The sequence below is a fragment of the Carcharhinus amblyrhynchos genome, chromosome 30 (genome assembly GCF_965287045.1).
Source record: "Carcharhinus amblyrhynchos chromosome 30, sCarAmb.v2.hapA, whole genome shotgun sequence".
NCBI lineage: Eukaryota > Metazoa > Chordata > Chondrichthyes > Carcharhiniformes > Carcharhinidae > Carcharhinus > Carcharhinus amblyrhynchos.
In genome coordinates, this window is record NC_137353.1 from 17,660,251 (window position 1) to 17,685,804 (window position 25,554).

Here is a 25,554-nt window from a genome sequence, read left to right on the forward strand (position 1 = left end):
CCAAGTCAAACACCATCCCATAGACATACACCCTTCTCTAGACTTGACACAGAAACAAGTATGCTCACGTAATGTTGGGTTTTCAGCTTTTTAACACCTGCTGTGAATTGGTCCTTTGAATGTCGGATCAATTCTCCAAGGCCTGGAACTTTCAGCAAGCCTCTGGAGAGAGAGAGAAAGAGAGAGAGAGACAGAGACACTGCTTTCTTCCACCAGCTTCTAACAGCAACTGAGAAAATGAAACTAAAATTGGACTTTTCTCTGAAGCACAGCTAACCCTAACCACATGACATAAACTGTCAATCAATCTCAAATCCAGCTTCACTCAGCAATTCCCAAAGGACCATTAAACCACAGAATACTGCATTAGTCCAGATTAAAATCCATGTCCATTATATTGCTTCAGTAGCAATTAGAGGACACCAGTTACAGACATCTCTGTGCCAACAAAATGGTAGGAGCTGCTTGAAAAACCTGCAAAGAAATGTGATTAAAATACATTTCTTAAAGGCACAGTACTGTCATATTTTCAATGTGCTGCACTATTTTCATTTCCAAGTTGTCGCTAAATATTTATCATTAAAATTAGCTGTTACTGCTCTGCCTTCAGACTGCATACTTGACAACAATTTCTGTTGATTTCACTAAAAATTTATGAATTCCTTATTGCTGAAATGATTTTTTAAATTAATTGCCAGGTTACCTAAAGGAAACAGGACTACCTACACGCTTATTGCCTAGCAACAGCCCCAAAGAGTTCTCTAATTATCGAAGTCCTAGCTTCCAAAATAATTTATTTGATTCTTCCTGCTTTTACATCTCTGCACACATCTCTGTCCTGCCTCAGCTCATCTGCTGCCAAATTCCTCTTTCATAACTTCTTTTATCTCAGTCTCAAGCATTGATGTCCCTATCAATCAACCACCTTGCATCATCTGTAAACTTTCTTATTATTTATTTTTTCACAGAACGTAGGCTTTACTGGACAAGTCATCATTTATTGCCCATCCTAATTGCCCCTGGGAAAATGGTGGTGAGCCATTTTCTTGAACTGCTGTTGTCCAAGTGGGTGTAAGGAGTCCCAGGATTTTACCCCAGCAATAGTGAAGGAACACAATATAGTTTCAAGTTAGAATGATGTATGGTCTGGAGGCAAATATGCAGGTGTTGGGGTTAAACATCTGTGAATATGTAGAATTTAGATGTTGCAGGTTTAGAAGATATTGAAGAATGAACCTAAGGGAGTTTTTGCAGTGCATCTCGTAGATGGTAAACCCTGTTGCCACCGTGCATTGATGGTGGAGGAAGTGAATGTTGAATGTAATGGATGGGGTGTCAATCAAGTGGGCTGCTTTATTCTGAATGGTGTTAAGCTTCTTGAATGTTGTTGGAGCTGCACTCTTCCAGGCAAGCGGAGAGAATTCTAACATACTCTTGACTGGTACCTTTCAGATGGTGGACTGGATTCAGGAGGCAAAAGATAAAGAATCCAGTCTCATCTGTACTTGCAGACACATTATTCATATGGCTAGTCCAGTTAATTTTCTGGTCATAAGATAGCAATGCCATTGAATGTCAAAGGCAGATGATTAGATTATCTCTTGTTGGAGATGGTCATCATCTGGCACTTGTGTGATGCAAATGTTATTTATCACTTATCAGTCCCAGTCTGAATATTGTCTGAGTCTTGCTACAGCAAATGGACACGGGCAACTTCAGTATCTGTCACAAATGGGACTGAACATTGTGAAATCAGCAGTGAACATCATCCCCAGTTTTGACCTTATGATGGAAGATCATTGATGAAACAACTGAAGGCAGTTGGGCTCAGGAAACTACCCTGAAAAACTCCTGCAGCAATGTCATATGACAAGGTTGACTGACCTCCAACAACCACACCAATATTCATTTGTGCTAGGTATGACTACAATTACTGGACTCCATTTTTGCATTTGATGCTATGCCCAGTTACATGCTGTCTTGCTATCAAGAATAGTCATTCTTATGTCACCTCTTGAGTTTAGTTCTTTTATCTATGTTTGGACCAAGGCTGTAATGAGGTAAGGAGCTGAATGGCCCTTGTGGAACCCAAACCAAGAATCAATGAGCAGGCTGTTGCTGAGTAAGCGCCACTTGATAACATTGTTGACAACACCTTCCACCACTAATGTCCAGTGGCATCATCACTATGCAATCAGCTTTTTCTTCAGTTCATCCAAAGATCTGCAGATTGTATCCTAACTCTCAAAAAACCCATTCACTTCTCACCCTTGTACTCGCTGACCAAGTCAATTTTAAAATTCTTTACTTAGTTTCCAAATCTCTCCAGATTAGAGTTCATAAGAACATAAGAACATAAGAAATAGGAGCAGGAGTAGGCCATCTAGTCCTTCGAGCCTGCCCCGCCATTCAATAAGATCATGGCTGATCTGTCGCTGCTCAGTTCCACTTTCCCGCTTTCTCCCCATAACCCTTAATCCCCTCTCTTATCAAAAACCCATCAACCCGCGTCTTAAAAATATTTAGCGAGGCAGCCTCCACCACTTCAACGGGCAGAGAATTCCAGAGATTCACCACCCTTTGAGTGAAGACGTTCCTCCTCAACTCCGTTCTAAACCGCCCCCCTTTTATCATTTGAAGTTCATTCAACTGAGTTATATCAAACACTCCCAGAAAGACACAGTGAGATAGATAGAGAGGAAATCTGTAAATCCCTGTATCATATTAAACATTTCTGACAAGTACCACATAGGTTAGAAGAAGTAAATCTACGGTGTGCCATTAAACATTTCCCAGTGCATGGAGAACACCAGTTAGATACAGAGTAAAGCATTTTTACACTTTGATCAACACTTATAGCACAGGTTGGGTGAATGCTATGCAGAACATCTCTGTTCAGCCCAGAAGAGTTCTCCCAAACTCTCATACTGACCTCCCTGCCTTTAACCTCCTTCATTGTTTTATAGAAGTTCAAGGGACTTTGATTAGGCACTTCATAGCCTTCCAGACAGAACACTGATGTCTAACAATTTCAGATCATAACCACTGCCATTTATACCTCCTCTGAACACATTTTATTTTCTTGTCCCATTACCACATTCTTTTGCCTTGCCCTGTCATCCCTTTCATCATTTAATCTCTCCAGTCTCCCAACCTATCCTATACCATCCCTTTTTACCCTCTGTCCTTTCCCAGTCTCTGTAGTTGCATAAAAACAAACAACTCTTTCAGTCTGAAGAAAGATTATCAACTGGAAAACTTAATATACTTTCCTCTCCTCAGGTCCAGCCTGACCTATTAATATTTCCAGCATTTTCTGTTTGCATCTGATTTCTGCAGTATTTTATTGTAGTAAAAGTTATTTGGTGAGGGGAATGAAGTTTTTCTGAATCTACTCCCTGCATGGTCCTTACCTTCCTCAATGTCTGTTCATTGTGGCAATCCTGACCCGTTTTGCATGGGATGATTCCACCGTCACCTTGTGACTGCACTGTGTGGAGAAAGAAAATCACCACACTCATGAGATATAACTATGTAATTATACTTGGAACTTTCCTGATCTATGGTCTGAGTTCCACCCCAGAGGAGTGCATTTATCATGCTGGGATGTGTTTAATATGTTGTGCAGTGATCCTATGCCACGTACCTGAAATATTGAGCTGGATGTGATGCTCCATTGTACCCCACTGTTTGCAGTCAAATTCCAAGTTTGTTATCTGACAGGACAGCTGTTCACACATCAAGAACAATACTGACTTCATAGATGCAATAGAGTTTTTCACATAGCGTTGCTCACAGGTTGTGGTTTTGAACTGCACACTAACTTGTAAGCTTCGAAATGGCAAGTGGTAGGCTGCAGCAGAGGAAGAGCTGGATTACTTCACATATAGTCCAGATATAATCACTTAACATGATGGCTGCAATTCACCCTTTTTGAAACCAAGTGCCAATGCCGGTGGGAAAACCAGAGTGTTTCCATTGGCATTAGCAGTGGCTGTGAGATGGAATTCTTCCACCTGACAATGCAAATGTATGCATCACGGAAAATACCCCTGCAAGCCTGTCTGTTCAGAAATCAGGGCACCCTTTTTAAAGAACACACCAATCTCCATGCTGACAGACAGGCATTCACCACTCCCCCTTTAAAAGGAAATGGTGACATTCTCTAACCCCCTCCCCGCCTCTGCCACTGCCATGATGCAGAAGGAGGGTCCCCTCAGTGTTCTGGATGGGTTCAGGTTGGGGGTAAGGGGTTAACTTCGGCCCTGTCTCCTGGGATTGGGGTCTTGTGGCAAGACTCTCCCTTCTAGCCCTGAGAATCCTGAATATCAGTCTTGGTGGCATCTCTTTGATCAAAGTCTTTTGAAAAACTTTGCAAAGCAGCTAAGTGGTCTCACCTCTTTTGTATAAACATTGCAAATGGGTAATTCAGATGCATTCAACCGTGAAGGGAAAGATAAATACTGCATACTGTGCATAAACCATTAGACTTTCAATGAAAGGCTTGTTAGACTGCACTACGAAATTGAATGAAAGTAAAGTGACAGGAAATTACCAACCGGTGAGTCTGACCTCAGTGGTTGGTAAGTTGATGGAGAGGATTCTGAGGGACAAGATTTATGAGCATTTAGAGAAGTTTAGAATGATCAGGAATAGTCAGCATGGCTTTGTCAAGGGCAGGTCGTGCCTTACGAGCCTAGTTGAGTTCTTTGAAAATGTGACCGAACACATTGACGAAGGAAGAGCGGTGGTCATGGTTTACATGGACTTCAGCAAGGCATTTAATAAGGTCCCCCATGCAAGGCTTCTTGAGAAGGTGAGAGGGCATGGGATCCAAGGGGCTTTGGCCTTGTGGATCCAGAACTGGCGTGCCTGCAGAAGGCAGAGGGTGGTTGTGGATGGGTCTTTTTCTGCATGGAGGTCGGTCACCAGTGGAGGACCCCAGGGATCTGTTCTAGGACCCTTGCTGTTTGTCATTTTCATAAATGAACTGGATGAGGAAGTGGAGGGATGGGTTAGTAAGTTCACCAACGACACGAAGGTTGGTGATGTTGTGGATAGTCTGGAGGGATGTCAGAAGTTGCAGCGAGACATAGATAGGATGCAAGACTGGGCGGAGAAGTGGCAGATGGACTTCAACACGGATAAATGTGTATTGGTTCATTTTGGCAGGACCAACGGGAAGCAGGAGTACAATATCTAGGGTAGGAGTCTTAGCTGTGTTGAAGAGCAGAAGGATCTTGGGGTCTGGGTCCATAGGACTCTTAAATCGGCCTCACAGGTGGAGGATGTGGCCAAGAAGGCGTATGGTGTACTAGCCTTCATTAATCGAGGGATTGAGTTTAGGAGTCGGGAGGTAATGCTGCAACTTTATAAGACCCTTGTCAGACCCCACTTGGGGTACTGTGCGCAGTTCTGGTCACCTCATTACAGGAAGGATGTGGAAGCTATTGAGAGGGTGCAGAGGAGATTTACAAGGATGTTGCCTGGATTGGGAGGCATGCCTTATGAAGATAGGTTGAGGGAGCTAGGTCTCTTCTCCCTGGAGAGACGAAGGTTGAGAGGTGACCTGACAGAGGTTTATAAAATGTTGAGAGGAATGGATAGGGTGGATTCTCGTAGGCTATTTCCCAGGGCTGAAATGGTTGCTACAAGAGGACACAGGTTTAAGGTGCTGGGAAGCAAGTACACAGGAGATGTTAGGGGTAAGTTTTTCACTCAGAGGGTGGTGAGTGAGTGGAATCGGCTGCCGTTGGTGGTGGTAGAGGCGAACTCCCTGGGGTCTTTTAAAAGACTTCTGGATGAGTATATGGGATCTAATGGCATTGGGAGTTACAGATAGTTCTATGATTTGATAGGTATAGATGTGATCGGCGCAACTTGTGGGCCGAAGGGCCTGTTTGTGCTGTAGTGTTCTATGTTCTAAAGGACTTCAAAGGACATACAAGGATTTGTACTTTCTAGGAAGGCTCAGAGACTGGGAATAAATGCAGTGTTAAAGTAATGGGGCTGAGTGAGCAACTGTGGAGAAGGAAATCCCACCTCCCCCCCCACCCAAAGGAAAGTGTTTTCTCTTGTCAATCAGTGAACTTGAAAGGGTTTTTCTCACACCTGCAGCTTCTGAGAGAGAGAGAGAGAGAGAGAAAATGATTTGGAAGCCTGCCAAGTGTCCAAATGGCATGGAGATTAAAGCGACCAGACCTCTTCAAATTTTTCACAGAACACAGACCAGAATGAAGACTTGATCAGACTGCTGCCTGAAATCACCATGCCAAGAGTGATGTTCAGGTTTCCCAGACCTAGAAGGGGCAATCTAGCCACAAGATCTCCATGCTGGGGGAAAGAGTGCCATGGTCAATGCCTTGCCTCTCGCACGAGAATACCCAAACTCCAGGACCTTTGGGGGACCCTCCCTCTGCAGCCTGGCAGCAGCACGAAGGCATAGGGTCCTCCATGCCAGGTCCACAATGATCATGACTAGCACCAAAGATTGCCCAATGCAGATCCCACCAGGGAGGAGAGCGAATGGTAGGAGGGCTTTTAATCAGGCTTCAAGCCTGCTAATTACATTCAAATTGACAATTCTGCATAATCAATGGGTCAGGAACCTAATTGGGGCCAACAAGATGAATGGCAATGGGTTTGACGCCTGTCGAAAATCCCATTTCTGCCCCAACGTCCAATTCAGCATGCACATTGGGATTCCTGCCAACAGTGAAAATGCTGGTGAAACCTCCCCACCTGGATATGTCAGCACGGTTCCTTGCAGCTGCTTCGTTCTTGGCCCTGCTCTATGTAGTATTAGAATTTGTAACAGTTAATGTGTGGGACTATGTAAACAGCACTTCCTATCATGATGATGTAAAAGAACACATAACTAGAATGGAATTGAAGAATGGTCATGGCTTCAGCAGTGTAATACCTAGTCATGGATAACTGTACATAGTTCAGTTGCATAAAATAAATGAATCATTGTTTGAATATACCAACAGCTCGGTAATTATTCCTAAATTGGAGTAACCAACATGTAACATGGTAGCAATGGTGATAGACCCCAGAACACTGGTAATTCAACTTTAGACTTGTAAAAGTAGCCCCAAAATTGCAGAATTCGGTAAGCCATAGGTGAAGAACTTTAAAGCTGCTCCATGGACAAAGTGAGGATAGGAAGAGTCAGAAAATCAACTTTCAAAGACATTCAGGGCTGCATCACACCAAATGGTGGTCTGTGAAGAAACTCCCAATCCAACGATCATAGGCTTTGAATTGGAGAATCAAGCGAAGATCATGGAACTGTGAGCAATTGTTAAAACGAGTAAAAATTGAGTTTAACAGCACACAGTGAGAGGCAGTACTGGGAAAAACATAATCCCTAGCATGGGTGGGTTACAGAAAACCTTGCAGTTTGGGTTAAGAATTGACACCATTACATATGGCAAACATGAGCCAGCACCGAAGGAAAGGAAAATGGCTGCAAATACTTGATACTCCAGGGGAAGGGAGCAAAGAGATTATAAGCAATAAAGTTTTTAACAACTTAGCAGTATTGAAGAAACAAATACCAACTCCAGCTGAGAGATCCCCCAGGGAAAGACAATTTGATTTTGACTTGATTTATTATTGTCATATGTATTAACAGTAATAGTGAAAAGTATTGTTTCTTGCGCGCTGTACAGACAAAACATACCAATCATAGGGAAGGAAAAGAGACAGCTATGACTGTAACACTACATTCTGCAAAGTTAAGAACATAAGAACATAAGAAATAGGAGCAGGAGTAGGCCATCTAGCCCTTCGAGCCTGCCCCGCCATTCAATAAGATCATGGCTGATCTGTCGCGGCTCAGTTCCACCTTCCCACCCTCTCCCCATAACCCTTAATCCCCTCTCTTATCAAAAACCCATCAACCCGCGTCTTAAAAATATTTAGCGAGGCAGCCTCCACCACTTCAACGGGCAGAGAATTCCAGAGATTCACCACCCTTTGAGTGAAGAAGTTCCTCCTCAACTCCGTTCTAAACCGCCCCCCCTTTATCTTGAGGCTGTGCCCCCTAGTCCTACTGTCTTTTTTGAGCGGGAAGAGTCTCTCCACCTCTATCCTATCCATCCCATTCATCATCTTATATGTCTCAATGAGATCTCCCCTCATTCTTCTAAACTCTAATGAGTACAAGCCTAGTTTATTCAGCCTCTCCTCATAGCTCAACCCCCTCAACTCCGGTATCAGCCTAGTAAACCTCCTCTGCACTCCCTCCAAGGCCAAAATATCTTTGCGCAGGTGCGGCGCCCAAAACTGCACACAGTACTCCAGCTGCGGCCTCACCAATGCCCTATACAGCTGCAGCAAGACCTCCCTACTTTTATATTCAATCCCCCTCGCTATGAAGGCCAGCATCCCATTCGCCTTCCTGACCACCTGCTGCACCTGCAAGCTGGGTTTTTGCGACTCATGCACAAGGACCCCGAGGTCCCTCTGCACCGTCGCCTGCTGCAGTTTTTCGCCCCGTAAGTAATAGTCCTTCCTACCATTATTCCTACCAAAGTGGACCACCTCACACTTGCCAACATTAAATTCCATTTGCCATTTCCTGGCCCATTCACCCAGCCTATCTAGATCCTTCTGCAGACTCTCCACACCCTCCGCACAATTTGCTGTTCCCCCAATCTTGGTGTCATCAGCAAATTTCGACACCCTACACTCCGGTTCCCTCCTCCAGATCATCTATATAAATGGTAAAAAGCTGAGGCCCCAGCACCGACCCCTGGGGCACTCCACTAGTCACCATCCGCCAATCCGAATAGCACCCATTGACCCCCACTCTCTGCCTCCTATTTGACAACCAATCCTCTATCCACGCTAACACCCTACCCCCAACTCCATGTCCCTCGACCTTCTGCAATAACCTCTTGTGAGGTACTTTGTCAAACGCCTTCTGAAAATCTAGAAAGACCACATCCACCGGCTCTCCTCTATCCACTGCCCTAGACACATCCTCATAGAACTCCAGCAAATTTGTCAGACACAACTTCCCTTTAATGAAACCGTGCTGCGTCTGCTCTATCAAGCAATTCCCTTCAAGATGCCTTGCAATTTCCTCCTTAATGACAGATTCTAACATTTTACCTACCACAGACGTTAAACTAACCGGCCTATAATTCCCCACCTTTTGCCTGGCACCCTTCTTAAACAACGGCGTAACATTAGCCGTTTTCCAATCATCCGGCACTTCCCCGGAATCCAGCGACGTCTGGAAAATAACCACCAAGGCATCAACTATCACCTCTGCCATTTCTTTCAGAACCCTCGGATGCATTCCATCCGGTCCTGGGGACTTGTCCACAATCAGCCCCTCCAGTCTGTCGAGCACCGCCTCTCTAGTAACAGTAATGTCATTACGACCCTCCAGTCCTACCACCTTTCCATCTCTAACACCCGGCAAATTATTCACGTCCTCCTCCGTGAAGACAGAAACAAAAAAATTATTCAATACCTTAGCCATATCCCCATCCCCTACCACTAGGTCCCCTTTCTCATCCTCTAAAGGACCAATGTTCACCCTAGCCAGCCTCTTCCTTTTTATATATTTATAAAAACTCTTGCTATCCTTTTTTATATTAAGCGCTAGCCCAGCTTCATAGTTTCTCCTACCCTTCTTTATCAACTTCTTTGTCAATCTTTGTTGACATTTAAACCTCTCCCAATCCTCTTCTCGCCCACTACTCTTAGCTACTCTAAATTCCTCCGCTTTTAATTTAACACTTTCCTTCACCTCCTTCGTTATCCACGGCTTATTACCTCTCCTCCTACGGTCCTTTTTGACCATCGGAATAAATTTCCGCTGAGCACCAAGAAAGATCTCCTTAAAGATCCTCCACTGCTCCTCAGCAACCCTCCCTCCAACGTGCTCCCCCAGTCCACATTCGCCAATTCTTCTCTCATCCTACCGTACTCCCCTCTATTCAAACAAAGTACGCGTGTCCGGGAACCCACTTTCTCCTCCTCCATCTGCACCAGAAACTCCACCATACAATGATCACTCTCCCCAAGAGGATCCTTCACCGCAAGGTCCCTAATTCTACCCGCCTCATTACATAGTTATAGAGAAAGATCAACTCAATGCAAAATAAATCCATTCAAAAGTCTGACAGCAGCAGCAAAGAAGCTGTTTTTGAGTCGATTGGTATATAACCTCAGACTTCTGTATCTTTTTCCTGAAGGGAGAAGGTGGAAGAGAGAATGTCAAGGGTGTGTGGGATCCTTAATTATGCTGGCTGCTTTGCTAAGGCAGCGGGAAGTGTAGACAGAGTCAATGGATGGGAAGCTGGTTTGCGTGATGGATTGGGCTACATTCACAACATTTTGTAGTTCCTTGCGGTCTTGGGCAGAGTAGGAGCCAAACCAAGCTGTGATACAACCAGAAAGAATGCTTTCTATGGTGCATCTGTAAAAGTTGGTGGGAGTGGTAGCTGACATGCCAAATTTCCTTAGTCTTCTGAAAAGGTAGAGGCATTGGGGGCTTTCTTAACTATATTGTCAACATAGGGGGGACCAGGATAGGTTGTTCATGATCTGGATACCTAAAAACTTGAAGCTCTTGAATCTTTCCACCTCATCTCCATTGATGTAGACAGGGGCATGTTCTTCTTCACGCTTCCTGAAATCAATGACAATCTCCTTCATTTTGTTGACATTGAGGGAAAGATTATTGTTACTGCACCAATTCACCAGATTCTCTATTTCATTCCTGTCCTCCATCTAGTCATTGTTTGAGATCCGACCCACTACAGTGTTGTCGTCAGCAAACTTGAAAATCGAACTGGAGGAGAATTTGGCCACATAGTGATAGGTGTATAAGGAGTATAGGAGGGGACTGAGAACACAGCCTTGTGGGCACTGGTGTTGAGCATGATCATGGTGGAGGTATTGTTGCCTATCCTTACTGATTATGGTCTGTGAGTTAGGAAGTTCAGGATCCAGTTGCAAAGGGAGGTGCCAAGGCCCAGGCCATGGTGTTCGAGGATGAGTTTTGTGGTAGTAATAGTGTTGTAGGCTAAGCTACAGTCAATAAATAGGAGTCTGACCTTGTTATCTAGGTGTTCTAAGGTTGAGTGCAGGGCCAGGGAAATGATGTCTGCTGTGGACCTGTTGCGGCAGTTGGCAAATTGTAGTGGATCCAGATAGTCTGGGAGACTGGAATTGATTCGTGCCATGACTAATCTTTCAAAGCACTTCATAATGATGGATGTCAGAGCCATTGGTCAATAGTCATTAAGACACGCTGCTTGTTTTTTTTAGATACCAGGATGATGGTCATCTTCTTGAAGCAGATAGGAACCTCAAATTGTTGTAAAGAGAGGTTGAAGATATCTGTGAATACCTCTGCCAGCTGAGTGCAACAGGTCTTGGTAAAAGATTGATCAGCATGGTTAAGTTTCAAATATATGCAGGAAGTTTTAAAACTATGGGCAAACCAGCTTAAAAAAACAATGGATCAGAGCTACCTCAGAGTTTAGTCACAAGGAAGGACCAAATCATACTCTAAACTGGGCACTTTAGAGAAAAAGATCCTTGAGCTTCTAAATTGCTTCAGGGTTGGACAGTAAATCTGAAGCTGAACAGGTCAATTAATTACTTTATTCCACAATAGCAGTTGATGTTATTACCCGACAGGGCATCAATGAGACTTATGATAAATTTGAAAAACCTTCAATAAATGGAAAGGGCCAAATTCAATTAAAGCGTTCAGAAACTAAGTGAACTCAGAGGTACCTTTATTAATGACCTTTATAGTCAAGTTGAAAGGTGTGAGTGTGGAGATCTAAAAACAGAATTAATATGAGACCACATTGTAGTCAGTATTATTGATGAATCACTGTAAGACTTAAAGTTTAACATTTTAAAGTTTATTATTATTATTTCACAAGTACACTTTCATTAACATTGCAATGAAGTCACTGTGAAAATCCCCTAGTCTCCACATTCTGGTGCCTGTTAGGGTGCACTGAGGGAGAATTTGGAATGGCCAATGCACTTAACTAACATGTCTTTCAGACTGTGGGAGGAAACCAGAGCACTGAGGGGAAACCCATGTGGACATGGAGGGAATGTGCAAACTCAGCACAGACAGTGACCCAAGCTGGGAATCAAACCCAGGTCCCTGGTGCTGTGGGGTGGCAGTGCCAACTACTGTGTTACTGTGCTGCCCCTATCTAAAGGAAGGTCTCACGGTAGAGAAAGCAATACAGCAGCGAGACAAACAAACAGAGGTCTGTAAGCAGAACAGGGCAATACTGAGAGGCGAAGAAAATCCTTAGCTCAGGAAACTTGCAGTGACCATACAATTCCTTGAGCCCGGGAATGTAAAACACATTAGACAAGAAAGTAGAATTTGAAGAGAAAGTATAAGATGCCTTAAAACCCTTCTAATGCTGTGGTGCCAAAAAGATCCAATCCGCAGGCCCTTCAACTATTTCTCTGCAGAAGATGTGCTGAAGTGAAACCTCTAACTTCACAGTTTTAAATCAAAAGTTTTCATGAATAAAAGTATTCATGAAGTTGGAATTTCCACCGGAAGAACAAAAATATTTCTTGGGTGAGATCAATGATCCCTATTATGCATTCTGGAAAATCGGTTTGTGTTGCCAGACATATCACCAACTTTAAACTAGATACTGGAGCTGGTGTGACAATTTTACCAGATAATGAACCATGCTTACCAACACATTGCCTGTAGCCAATGGAGATGTACGGTCCAAGAGGGATTGAACTAAAAATCAATGGCAGGTTGTAGGAAACACTCCAATACAAGAGAAAGCAGATATTAGAATCAGTGCATGTTCTGCAGAATCAAGAATTCTCTTTTAAGTAATAGAGCTTTTATAGTGTTCAGTCTTAAAGAAAATGGAAGAAATCTATCAGACGGAATCCATGAAACTATCTAACTGCATTGAATATCCGTCATCAAGGAGGAAATAGCGACGCATCTTGAGAGGAATTGCTTGATAGAGCAGACGCAGCACGGTTTCGTTAAAGGGAAGTCATGTCTGACAAATTTACTGGAGTTCTATGAGGATGTGTCTAGGGCGGTGGATAGAGGAGAGCCGGTGGATGTGGTCTTTCTTGATTTTCAGAAGGCGTTTGACAAGGTACCTCACAAGAGGTTATTGCAGAAGGTCAGGGGACATGGAGTTGGGGGTAGGGTGTTAGCGTGGATAGAGGATTGGTTGTCAAATAGGAGGCAGAGAGTGGGGGTCAATGGGTGCTATTCGGATTGGTGGATGGTGACTAGTGGAGTGCCTCAGGGGTCGGTGCTGGGGCCTCAGCTATTTACCATTTATATAGATGATCTGGAGGAGGGAACCGAGTGTATGGTGTCGAAATTTGCTGATGACACCAAGATTGGTGGAACGGCAAATTGTGCGGAGGGTGTGGAGAGTCTACAGAAGGATCTAGATAGGCTGGGCGAATGGGCCAGGAAATGGCAAATGGAATTTAATGTTGGCAAGTGTGAGGTGGTCCACTTTGGTAGGAATAATGGTAGGAAGGATTATTACTTACGTGGCGAAAAACTGCAGCAGGCGACGGTGCAGAGGGACCTCGGGGTCCTTGTGCATGAGTCGCAAAAACCCAGCTTGCAGGTGCAGCAGGTGGTCAGGAAGGCGAATGGGATGCTGGCCTTCATAGCGAGGGGGATTGAATATAAAAGTAGGGAGGTCTTGCTGCAGCTGTATAGGGCATTGGTGAGGCCGCAGCTGGAGTACTGTGTGCAGTTTTGGGCGCCGTACTTACGCAAGGATATCTTGGCCTTGGAGGGAGTGCAGAGAAGGTTTACTAGGCTGATGCCGGAGTTGAGGGGGTTGAGCTATGAGGAGAGGCTGAATAAACTAGGCTTGTACTCGTTAGAGTTTAGAAAAATGAGGGGAGATCTCATTGAGACGTATAAGATGATGAATGGGATGGATAGGATAGAGGTGGAGAGACTCTTCCCGCTCAGAAAGGATAGTAGGACTAGGGGGCACAGCCTCAAGATAAAGGGGGGGGCGGTTTAGAACGGAGTTGAGGAGGAACTTCTTCACTGAAAGCGTGGTGAATCTCTGGAATTCTCTGCCCGTTGAAGTGGTGGAGGCTACCTCGCTAAATATTTTTAAGACGCGGATTGATGGGTTTTTGATATGAGAGGGGATTAAGGGTTATGGGGAGAGGGCGGGAATGTGGAACTGAGCCAGGACAGATCAGCCATGATCTTATTGAATGGCAGGGCAGGCTCGAGGGGCTAGATGGCCTACTCCTGCTCCTATTTCTTATGTTCTTATATCTGGATTGTGACTTCAGCGCTGACCTTTTGACATTTTTCACAGAGATTGATGGTCCAGCCATTTTGCAGAAGGATTTCTAGTGGGTGGGATGGGGCAGAGAAAAGAGGAGCAAGTCCACACACGAGTGCACGGTGAAAAAAGTTAGACAGAGAAAACAAAAATGAGAAGTACTCATCATTTGCTGTGAAATTGAAGATGAAAATCTGGGAAAGGAATACTCTGTTCAAATACTACCCTCATCCAAAGTACTTCTAAAAATTATATCTGTACCTATCCATCCACCAAAAATAAGATGCTAACAGTCAAAGATTGCAAAATCTAAACCCGAAAACAAGACCTGTAATGTTTGCTTTCCCAATACGAGAAGAGAGTGATCTTAAGAGTGATAAACTGTGCTAGATTTTGAGGGAAATCAGGACATTGATTAGGTAGATTCCTTACAGCTTCCCATTCTAGCCGAAGAATTATTTCCAAGGCTAAAAGTCTAGGACTATTCAGGAGTTCAAGAACAAGAAATTGCATGGGATTGCTCCAGAAGTATGAAGGACAGAACAAAACCAACAAAGGAATGAAAGCAAACTCAAGAAGCAGGAATGGTGAGTGTGGGAAACAGAGAAGGATAATCATGCACAATCAAATTAAGAGGGAAATGTGATCAGATGAGGTATAACGGTAAAGAGAGGAAGAAAAAGCATGTCCAGATTCAGAGCTCAGACCAAGTGAAAGAAGGAGTAATAGTTAAGGGAGATGACAATCAACAAAGGTCTTATTTAGTTCATATTTCAGAAGTTACAACATATAGAAACTGTAGAAATCTTATTTTCATTCAACAAAGATGACAATCATCATACATTTGGAAGAACCTGACGTTGAACCAGGAATTAATAAAGAACAGACACTACAATTCTCAATGAAGACCATCCGTATGTGGGACTGTGTAAGTAGCCCTATGATGATGATGTAAGGGAACATCATGACTAGGAGGGGAAGATGTTGATGGCTTCAGCAATGTGACATCTAGTCATGGATAGCTGTACATAGTTCAGATGTGTAAAATAAACCAGTTGTTGTTTGAACATACCAGCATTTCAGTAATGATTCCATAGCTACTCTAACCAACATACATCATCTTGTTCTTACATTTGGTTAAGGTTGCATTTAGATTGACCTTACCAGATTACACTCTGACTGAATCTGGTTCTTTACACTTTTAATCCCAATAAATGACAGCACTGGGATTTCACTCACCCACAAGACAGAAGCGGAGTGTTAGGCTATGTTCCTCCTGGTGTCTGATATGTGTCATAGTGCAGAAATAGAAACCGGTGGCTTGCGAAGTTTCCCAGTTTAACAGCATCAAGCTCCCATCGAGCCTCACTGTATATTGATCACCCTCTCCTGGCAAACAAGTAGATACAAGCTCATAACAAATAATCATAGAGTTCAGGAATGTCACTTTGGCCCAGTCTGCTTGCGCTAGTTCTTTGAAAGAGCTTTCCAGTTACTTACACCCTCCTCTTTCACCATAGCATAAATGCTTAACCACTGTATAGACTTATAGCAATGATTAATTTTTCACTCCTTTTCTCCAATGTTTGGCTTCTAATATGTGCTGAGTTAGCTGATCTCAGCCAGGTATCAGTTAGGCAGTACAACTGAGTTCATACACTTGCTAACAAGGGGGTAAACAGATGTGGGAGTGGGGAGGGGGGGGGATTGAAAGATGGAAGTGTCCCAATTTTGGGAATCCCTCCTTCATTCCATCATTTTCTGGGCTTTTTGAGCTCCAGAATATGAGTGCAGAGAACAAGCCAGCATGCAGAAATGCTACAGTTGTCCACTCCATTGGGGTGGGGTAGGGAGGGAACGTTTTATACCATCACCTTCTCAGCAGTCCACTATTTCCATGGAGTTAGATCAGATTTGGTAGGAGATGTGGTTCAAGGCATCTCAAAGGAATTGACAGTTCTGGAATAACCCTCTTCTGGAGTCGGGAGAGTTTGACAGACAAGTGCAAAAAGTGCTGATAATTTTGCATATTATAATGTATCGGTGTATAATAGGGATGTTATTAAAAGTGACTATTAAATTGACCAGCATTTTGAAATTTTTCAGATCCATTAGGGAACATGGGTAAAGTGCTCTCCTGCATTCAACAATACTGTGATTAAGATTTTAATATGTCAATTTCCCTGTCAATTAATCTTTCCTTTCATTGACAGCAGAGACATCAGCCTTTTGAAGCAGCGATCTGCTCCACTACTTCAAAAGGCTTTGATATATTTAGTCCAGACATCTGTTCATCCTTTTGAAGCAATAGTGTGGGAGGATAGTGCACAGCAGAAGGCTGGATCGTGACTTCAGGAAATAAGCTTGACATGGGATTCTTGCCTTGAAATTGAAAATCCTGGCTTGAATGTCAGTGCTCCTGATCATGATCCCTTGCTGGAATGTGTATGTGCTGATTGGATGTTAGGTGGGGAAAGGATCAAGTTTGGCCTCAAAGACTTCTCCACACAACCTGCTTCTACTATTTGGGCTTACATATGAAGAATCGGTTCCTAATTAAGAACTGGAGGCTGGTAATCCCATAGAACTGAACCCCTGCAACTCCAACGTTCAGTACAGATGATCTGGAGGAAAACCAGAGCTCCAAGAGGAAGTTAAGTGGCTCTAATTCCACTCAGCTCAAAGAAGTATCTTGCCTTACTTTGTAGGTGACTTGTACACTTTTCCCATCACAAAACACTGATTTCATAGACACAAGCTTTGTAATCTTCCTTCAGACTGGCCAACAAGAAACAATTCTTACTCCACCATTGTGCTTTTTCCCCTCAGTAATAAATGATTGAACAGTCTGAACCCCACCCCCAGTATTAATAGGTTGGACAGTATTGTCCTCCAGTGCTGAGTGGCTGGACCTTTAATACTGAATGAACTCATGTATTGTAAGCGTTAAACAGAAAGAACTAAAATTGTAGTGAACACAGGCCCTGATGACTTCATTCTGGAAAGATCCTGTCAGATTGAAAAATAGCGAATTCAAGAAATTGAATTCTATTCAAGAAAGTGTCCAAAGAGGTGGATAGGGGTAAGGCAGTTGACGTGGTGTATTTGGACTTTAGTAAAGCGTTTGATAAGGTTCACCATGGAAGCCTTCTGCAGAAATTGCAGATGTATGGGATTGAGGGTGATTTAGGAAATTGGATTAGGAATTGGCTGGCGGATAGGAGACAGAGGGTAATGGTTGATGGTAAGTATTCGACATGGATTTCAGTTACGAGTGGTGTGCCTCAGGGATCTGTTTTGGGGCCACTGCTGTTTGTAATTTTTATAAATGATCTGGATGAGGGTATAGCTGGGTGGATTAGTAAATTTGCTGATGACACCAAAGTCAGAGGTGTGGTAGATAGTGAGGAAGGGTGTCTTAGTCTACAGGGAGACTTGGTCAAGTTGCAGAGCTGGGCCGAGAGGTGGAGGATGGAGTTTAAAGCGGAAAAGTGTGAGGTAATTCACTTTGGCAGGAATAATGGATGTGTAGAGTATAGGGCTAACGGTAGGACTCTGAATAGTGTGGATGAACAGAGGGATCTAGGTGTATGTGTACATAGATCCCTGAAAGTTGGGAATCAAGTAGATAGGGTTGTTAGGAAGGCATACGGTGTCTTGGCGTTTATTGGTAGGGGGATTGAATTTAAGAGCCGCAGCGTCATGTTGCAACTGTACAAAACTCTGGTGCGTCTGCACTTGGAGTACTGTGTGCAGTTCTGGTCCCCACATTATAGGAAGGATGTGGAGGCTTTGGAGAGGGTGCAGAGGAGGTTTACCAGGATGTTGCCTGGTATGGAGGGGAGGTCCTATGAGGAGAGACTGAGGGATTTGAGGTTGTTTTCATTAGAAAGAAGGCGGCTGCGAGGGGACCTTATTGAAACATATAAGATGATCAGAGGTTTGGATAGGGTGGACAGTGATAGCCTTTTTCCTCGGATGGAGAAAGCGAGCACGAGGAGGCATAGCTTTAAATTAAGGGGTGGTAGTTATAGGACGGATGTCAGGGGTAGGTTCTTTACCCAGAGGGTGGTGAGGGATTGGAATGCCCTGCCTGCTGCAGTTGTGGATGCGCCTAGTTTGGGGGCGTTTAAGAGATCCGTGGATAGGTTTATGGATGGAAAGGGTTTGGTTTAGGTTAGAGGGTCATTGTTTTTTAACTGGTCGGCGCAACATCGTGGGCCGAAGGGCCTGTTCTGCGCTGTAGTGTTCTATGTTCTAGGAGGGAAACAGAAAGCAAGGAAGTACAAGCCAGGTAGCTTAGCATCCGTCATTGAGAAAATGATGGACTCCGTTATTAAGAATGTTATGGCAAGACACTTAGAAAATCTCAATGCAATCAGGCTGAGTCAACCTCATTCTGTGAAAGGGAAGTCAAGTTTGACTAATTTATTGGCGTTTTTTGGAGGGAGTAACAAGCAATGTGGATGAATGGGAATCTGTGGATGTGCTCTCCTTAGATTTCCAAAAGGCATTTGACAAGGTGCTACATCCAACACTGGCATCTCCACATCACTGCAGTAGCAACACAGGTGATATTCATTAGGAACAGGATGCTATTGTCAAACTTAAAGGATATTTCCCTCACACAAATGAGCAATGTGGCATTTGAATTTCAGTGCCAGTGCAGTGCTCGGCATGTAGGGTGTATGTCCCAAAGACTGGCAGATCATATTAAACAGCATGTCCCTTCTGCTGTTTGCAACAGACAACTCGAAACAGTGTCCAACGTTAGATTTGATTCCACTATTGGAAACATTTGCTAAATAATCCTTAGTGTGCTAATAATTATGCTGTCAACCAATTTCAGATTGTCAGTTGGTCTTGCAGTGTGCCACATGTGCCTATACTGGAGGCTACACATTAATACATAGGACCTTGCACCTGTTTCAGCTAAATATATTAATTAATAGCCATTTGTTCAGTCATTCTTCAAGGTATTCCTCTGATCAATTAGAGTTAAGCTGTATGGTTTAAATTTCCAAACAATGCTTGGCAGTAAACTGTCAGTCAGCATCAACTGGTACATTTTCCATGGCAATGCCACTGTCAATCTGAGTCAATTTGTCAACAAATCAGCTTTCTCTTCTCATATAGCATACATTCTTGCGAATTGACCTGATGAGTGCAAGGCAAAAATTTCTGTGTGACCAAACTACTACATGGATCTACATGCACAGAAACTGGTCAAAGAAGGATCAGGGAAGGGTTGTCTAATGAGGTTGAATAGGATGGATGGGCCTGTATCCGTTGGAGTTTAGAATGAGAGACTATTTTAGTGAAACAGATAAGATCCCGAGGGGGTTTGACAAGATTGTGCGTGAATCTAGAACTAGGGGCATGTTTTAAAAATAAGTAGGTGGTTAAATTTGTTTCCTCTCAGAGGTTCGTGAGTCTTTGGAAATTATTTCCCTAGAGAGCAGTGGAGGCAGTACAGACAGGAAAGTGGAATTGAGGTCATAATCAGATCAACCATTATCTTAATGAATGGTGGAGCAGGTTCAAGCGACCGAATGGCCAATACCTGCTACTAATTTATATGTATGTGTCAAATTTTTACAATCATAGAAACATCCACACAAACACTTACACACAGCTATACGAACACACTAACATTTGTTTTGCAGTAATTGTACAACCCTGCACTAGGGTGATCCACTGGTGAGTAAATAGCCTTGGCCTTACCATTCCTTTTGTTTAATGAGTCCCTTCCATATGGTATATATTCCTCTTTTCCTGAGGGAACTGGGGCACTTAATTGGTCAGAGACCAGTGAAAGATGGCTGCAAAACCTATCTGAGAAAGAACTATTTCCCTCAGTCAGCCCTACTCCATACTTTCCCCCCAGCTATGAATCACAGGGACTGGAGTACAGCAGAGAAAGCTGAACAATATAGTCACAAATTCTTGATTTTTTTTCTAAATGAGAGTAAGATTGGATAAGGGCTAAAATTGGTCATGCAGCTGACTGTTGCCCAGACTAGCTCCAGGTAATTCCCAATCACTCACGAACCTCATGCCTGAGCCCAACATCAGTTTCAGTTTCACTTTTCACTTACATACCTATCATATGTGCCCGGGACTCCCCCTCCCTCCACCAGTAAGTCAAGGGATTGCTGATGGTGTTCTGACTTAGCTCTGGAGTCAGACAGTAAATGGCGACAGGTGACCTTCTCAACGGAATCAAAACTTCAACTGAAAAACAAGATGAGACACCAGCATATTTATGTGACAAATTTCAATGATTTTCACTATTTTTCAATCTTTCCCTACTCTCATAACGACCATTTGAAGTAGGGCTCCATAGAAACCCTGATGTATATTGCCCAGGTAGCCATACTTAAGATGAACATCTGAACAGTCAATATTGGCAGATTAATTTGAAATAAAAGTGACATATTTTTATAGCACCTTTTCGATCTCAGGATGTTCCAAAGACAGTGAAGTGCTATAGAAGTGCAGTCACTGCAGTAATGAATGAAATATAGTAGCCAGTTAGACAAACAGCAAGGACCCACAGACACAAGATCGTAGCCAGTCTGTTTTGATAATGTTAGTTGAGAGAGAAATACTGGCAAGGAAACTAGATAAAATTCCCCTGCTCTTTAAATAATACTATGGGATTTTTCTTTTGTTCATCTAAAAGTGCAAATGTGGCCTCAGTTTAACATCTCATCTGAAAACAGCATATTTGACAGTACAGAATTTCCCTAGTAGGAGAATCAGCATAGATTACGGACTCAAGTCTTTGAGTAGGACATGAACTTACGACTCTGAGACAAGTGAACTAATGCTGAGCAGAGCTATAGTTATACAGGGCACGATGAGCCCATAAGATCAAGCAAGAGGCAAAAATCCAGCTTGTTCGCCTCAATCTTACTGGCTGTATTTTATCAATTTAATCAGTCTCATGCCCAGGAAAGGTGTGAGGGCTAATTTTAATATTAATTTTCTATTTTACATTTTATTCATGAGTCCAAGACACAATTGTCTGGGCTCACTTGCCTTAACAGCCTCGCTGGTGGAGATTCTCAGTGCCGAGGGTCACATATGGTCCCCAGCAACAGGGATCAGATGCGATGGGCTCGCTGGTGGGATCAAAAGCCACTGAGACTCCGAGGTGGTTGGGGCAAAGCCAGGCAATGCCCCTTTGGCACTGCCAGCCTTGAACTGCCAATGTGGGAGCCTGGCAATGGCAGCCTGGCAACCAAGCACTGCCCGCCTGGCACCACCTAATTGAAGGAGTGGGGCAATAACAGGGAGGCAGGGATGTACTCTGCAATGGGGATCAGCCTGGGAAGCCAGATCTCTATGTACTGAGTACACTTGCACACATTTATACTGAGAAATCAAGGCGCATGCTCAATAGAGCAATGGAGCCCTTCACAGTCAGTAGCCGGCTTCCCAGCAAGAATAGACTCTGTCCACTCACCCCTACTGGCATGAATCATACTTTGCCTCTTTTTTGTACATTAAGTGCCCTACCATTGCACGTGGGAGCTCGCCCAGAAGAATGGGTGTGATTCTCTCCCATTTGTATGCTCATTTGGTACTTAGATTGCACCACCACCACCATCCCCCCAATCCCCACGCCTCCCATCCGTCCTCCCACCTTCCCCCCACCCCCCACATCCCCCCCACACCCCCCACCTGCTCCCCCCCACGTCCCCCCACGTGCCCTGCCCACATCCCCCCACGTCTTCCCTCCCGCCCGCCCGCCCATATCTAATGTACTGCCTACATTTTTGGTCTCTTTATTTACAAAAGGATATAAGTGCATTAGAAACAGGTCAGAGAAGGTTCAGTCTTTCTTGGAGGAAGGGGTTGTATCTATTGGAGTTTAGAAAATTGAGGCTTGATGGTATTGAAACAGACAAGATCCTGATCGAATTTGACAGGGTGGGTGCTGAAATGTTGCCCCTCCAGGGAGAGACTAGAACCAAAGGGCACAGTTTAAAAAGAAGGGATCTTCTATTTAAGATGGAGATGAGAAAAAAATTCTCTCTCTGAGTGTTATGAATCTTTGAAACCTTCTTCCCCAGGGAGCAATGGAAGCACAGCTAATTAATATTTTTAAAGCAAAGATAGATCGATTCTTAGCCAACAAGGGATTCCATGGTTATCGGGGGGGCGGAGGGGTGGTGGCAGTATGTGGATGGATGAGAAGTTGAGGCCACAATTGGATAAGCCATGATCTAACTGAATGGTGGAGCAGGCTCGATGGGCCAAATGGCCTACATTCTCCTAATTCATATGTTTGTATGACATTATAGAAGTCCAGACTGCTGTTCCACGTTAGACAATTTATTTGTGTGGGCCCCTGCATCAAAACCAGCTTGGACAGACAAGAGATGAAACTAATTAAGAAAACAATTTGCCAACATCAACATATTTCTACACTTTTCATTGGCTTTTTAGAATGACAGCCCCAATGTCAGCAATCAAAATCAAATTAATCTAACTAAAGTGTCCCCTTTTTATTGGGCACAAACAAATTGCACAAGGTATCAAACATACCTGTGGATATCATATGCTTCCTCCCCACAAAGACTCAGACATAAACAGTCACAGAAGACAAGCAAGCAGATAGTCAAACAACCCAATTGACTCTGCCTGGACCGGTTATTGGTCTGTTTGGTTAGGCCCAGGAGCAGTCTCAGAAGAAGGTTGCCCAATTCACCCATTCCCTTGCTCTCTGGGTGATCGATATCATTGGACATTTTGTCCTGAGTTTTGGAAACATGGACTGGTTGGGTATGGTCACTATTCTGATTTAAACTCTCAACCAATTTAAAATGATCTGTCAGACTCACAACATGTATCACTTACTCTTGCTAGGAACTACATATATTCATTCGCAAGGGCGTGACCTCTGCAGGGAAAAGGAACATATCCAGGCTTTGCACCTTTTTTTGAATTTGTGGGACACAGTAGCTGCAACACAATGATCAATCAGGATTGACTTGCCAAGAATCGCGTTCACATAGGCTGTGTACTGAATGAGAACATTAGAGCGCAAGATAAATTCTGTAACTTGTACTACGCATGTAAATCTGTAAGGGTATGTTTGAGATGAATGAGCAGTGCATTATAGTTAATATTTTCTTGTTCAATAAATTGTTTATTTTTTGTTAAAAGTTATTTGGTAGTCCTCTGACTGTTCATCCACGTGTCTTAACAAAAATATATAAATTTGGATCTACCAAGCCAGATTCCATCCTGAGATCTGACTTGTCGAGTAGCAACATCAGCTGGATCCTAAAAACATCAATGTCCATGCTGTTGTATGCTCCTTGCTAAAGCTCAGCCATTTACAGCCAGAACTGACCTCCTGCTTGCTCACCACCTTGTTATATTTAGCAGGGCTTTGACGCCTTGTGGTTTAGATGCAGACCTTGAAAAATCCAAAAACCCTTGTAAAATTTAAGTTAATTGCCTTTTCAACAGGCTCAATTCCCTGCATCACATCCCCCCTCAATGCCAACCACCCTTTGAAATATCTAAAATAACTTCCATCCCAATGTATTCACACTTAATATTCCAACCATTCCCCTCTTCCAGCTTGCCTCCAATAGTCAGGGATATTTCAACCCAGTATTTTTGATCAAAAGTTCCACCCCCTCCTAAATATCCTGTGGATAGGAATGTTAACTACCCATTCTTGTAAGAACATAAGAACACAAGAACATAAGAAATAGGAGCAAGAGTAGGCCATCCAGCCCTTCGAGCCTGCCCCGCCACTCAATAAGATCATGGCTGACTTGAAGTGGATCAGTTCCACTTTCCCACTTTCTCCCCATAACCCTGAATTCCCTTATCTATCAAAAACCTATCTACCCGTGACTTAAATATATTTAGCGAGGTAGCCTCCACCACTTCAACGGGCAGAGAATTCCAGAGATTCACCACCCTTTGAGTGAAGAAGTTCCTCCTCAACTCCGATCTAGACTGCACCCCCCTTAACTTCAGGCTGTGCCCTCTAGTTCTGCTATTCTTTCTAAGCGGGAAGAATCTCTCTACCTCTACCCTATCCATCCCTTTCATTATCTTATATGTCTCTATAAGATCCCCCCTCATCCTTCTAAACTCCAACGAGTACAGACCCAGTCTATTTAGTCTCTCTTCATAGTCCAACCCCCTCACCTCCTGTATCAGCCTAGTGAACCTCCTCTGCACTCCCTCCAAGGCAAATATATCCTTCCAAAAGTGCGGCGACCAAAACTGCACACAGTACTCCAGCTGTGGCCTCACCAGTACCCTGTGCAGTTGCAGTAAGATAGGTAGGTAGGATTTCTGTTATTGCCAATTTATCAGAACTCCAAGTGGCTATTTGTGTCTGCAACTTGCTTACCGTGAGTACACATGCACTTCAAACTCATTTTAGTTTGCCTTGCATTTCTCTGTTATCTGATCTCTCCTTTTTCTGAATTATTACTATTGCCTTTCCCAATCCTTCATGTATTTTTATCGCCTCTAATGCTTCTCCTTGTATTCTTCTCTATGCCAAGTTAGGTTACCTCCTCCCCGACAACACTGGTTAACCTCCCCACAAGGACACAAATCCCAGCCCTGTAAAAGTGCAATTCATCCATCTTGCACAGGTCCTGTCTGCCCCAGCACTGCTCCCCATGCCCCAGGACTTGGTCAGGACTAAATGATTAATGTTAGCGACTAGGGTGAGCTGTTAAGTTATGGTTGAAAACCACTATTGACCCAACGTTATCTTCAAAGATGTCCAATTTCTTTTAAACCTGGTGATTTATTTCTGTGGGAACAATGGCCATTCACCTGAATTTATCAAAATAACAGTTGGTCAGCCAGCGATTATGTGTTTTACCTGTCTGTCCCTCTCTTCCCAAGACTCGGTGGATAGGATCTGTGATCTGTGAAGTCCTTCGCAATGACTTCGTGAAACGTAAGAACTGTTCAGTCAAGGTCTTCACAGACCTCTGATCATCAATTTGGTCACTGTTCTTGTTGAACTGATCTCCTGAGTGCATATGAGATCGAGAAGGAAAGAGACAGGAATATAACAAGAAAAACAACATTCAGAAAATGTGTGTGAAATGAATAATGAGCATGCAAAAATATAGGGAAGAAAATAACATGCGTGAGTTACCCAGCCCTTGTCAAAGGCAGACAGAAAATATCTTTCAAAATTGGTGAACATTTAAGAACCATGGTTTAAACA

General features: G+C 43.5%; 1 protein-coding gene across 1 annotated transcript; it reads right to left on the reverse strand.

The window, feature by feature from the left end:
* On the reverse strand, positions 1-25,470 carry LOC145360151 (uncharacterized). The gene is made up of 5 exons (XM_080215140.1): positions 25,201-25,470; positions 20,427-20,558; positions 3,647-3,853; positions 3,414-3,490; positions 1-162 (listed from the first exon to the last, which is right to left on the reverse strand). Exons 1-5 carry the CDS (start codon positions 25,409-25,411, stop codon positions 91-93), a joined length of 699 nt encoding a protein of 232 aa, XP_080071266.1. The 5' UTR covers positions 25,412-25,470; the 3' UTR covers positions 1-90.
* Between the last annotated feature and the right edge of the window lie 84 nt (positions 25,471-25,554).